General features: G+C 26.4%; 1 protein-coding gene across 1 annotated transcript in view; it reads left to right on the plus strand.

Annotated features, from left to right (window-relative positions):
- The window catches only part of LOC110426613 (RAF-like serine/threonine-protein kinase 24), a 1,410-nt gene extending 1,189 nt beyond the window's left edge, over window positions 1–221 (plus strand). Inside the window, exon 2 of the mRNA XM_021441866.2 lies at window positions 159–221. Within this exon, the coding sequence (XP_021297541.1) occupies window positions 159–221 (63 nt within the window). The remainder of the gene's footprint in view (window positions 1–158) is intronic.
- The last annotated feature ends 758 nt before the right edge of the window (window positions 222–979 follow it).

A 979-nucleotide genomic window follows, 5' to 3' on the forward strand; every position in this document is an offset into this window, starting at 1 on the left:
GGTGGGGTGGTGGTGTGTGGTGGTTTTTGTGCTGTGGTCTCTTGTGGCTGGCGTTTTATGATGTCTCTTTGCTGGTTTTAATATGGGATTTTCAAGGTAGGGATATAAGATGGTCATATGCAAGTGACCCATTTTTGGATGAATTCATACCTGAACAGCTTGCAGGCACTAGTGATTTTTGCAAGGAAATGGCTTGTTTCTATGGAACTAGGAATATATAGTAATGTGGTTGTGTTATTTATTTGTAAGATCAGGCAGCCGCAAGTTTTATTTCGAACCGATCATTGCTCGAGTATTTTGTTAGGGTAAGTATGTTGTGATTTTTTTCAGGCGGTTAGGAAAGACTTTGAGTAAGCCGTTAACTGCTTTTTGAATGATAATTGTCTTTTGTATGGATGAATTTATATACATTCAAGCAGTGTCACATGACATCACTTATTCATAAAAATGTTAAAAATTTCTATATATTATATTATTTATGTTAGAATTATATCTAATTAATGATGTTAATGAATTCATTAATTGTTTTGTAATTTTGTAAAAAGTGAGATCAAAAACTCTAAATCAAAGTAGATTTATCTAAAAGTAATTTATATATTAATATTTAAATATTATATGAAAAAAAATTATTTTATAATTTAAATATTATTTTTTTAAATATTATTATTTTAATTATGACACCTCTCAAAAAAATTTCTAGATTTTTTATAATTGTACAAATTCCCTTACTCAAATTAAGTTTTTATGTCATGAAAAGTCACTTGCCAAATAGTTGAGAGACTTGGAACTGCACAATGGTTATTGAGATTAATAAATACATTTAAATAAAAAAAAGTGAATAAGGCTGTATATAGTTAAAATATTTTTAAAAAATTAATACATAAATTAAAATATATTGACCGTCTTTTGTAATTTAGTTTTATTCAAATGGAATAGAATGAAAATGAAATAAAAATAATAAAAATTTCAGATTTCTTAT

This window comes from Theobroma umbraticum, unplaced genomic scaffold (genome assembly GCF_002168275.2).
Source record: "Theobroma umbraticum cultivar Fairchild unplaced genomic scaffold, ASM216827v3 scaffold_30.0, whole genome shotgun sequence".
NCBI classification, from domain to species: domain Eukaryota; kingdom Viridiplantae; phylum Streptophyta; class Magnoliopsida; order Malvales; family Malvaceae; genus Theobroma; species Theobroma umbraticum.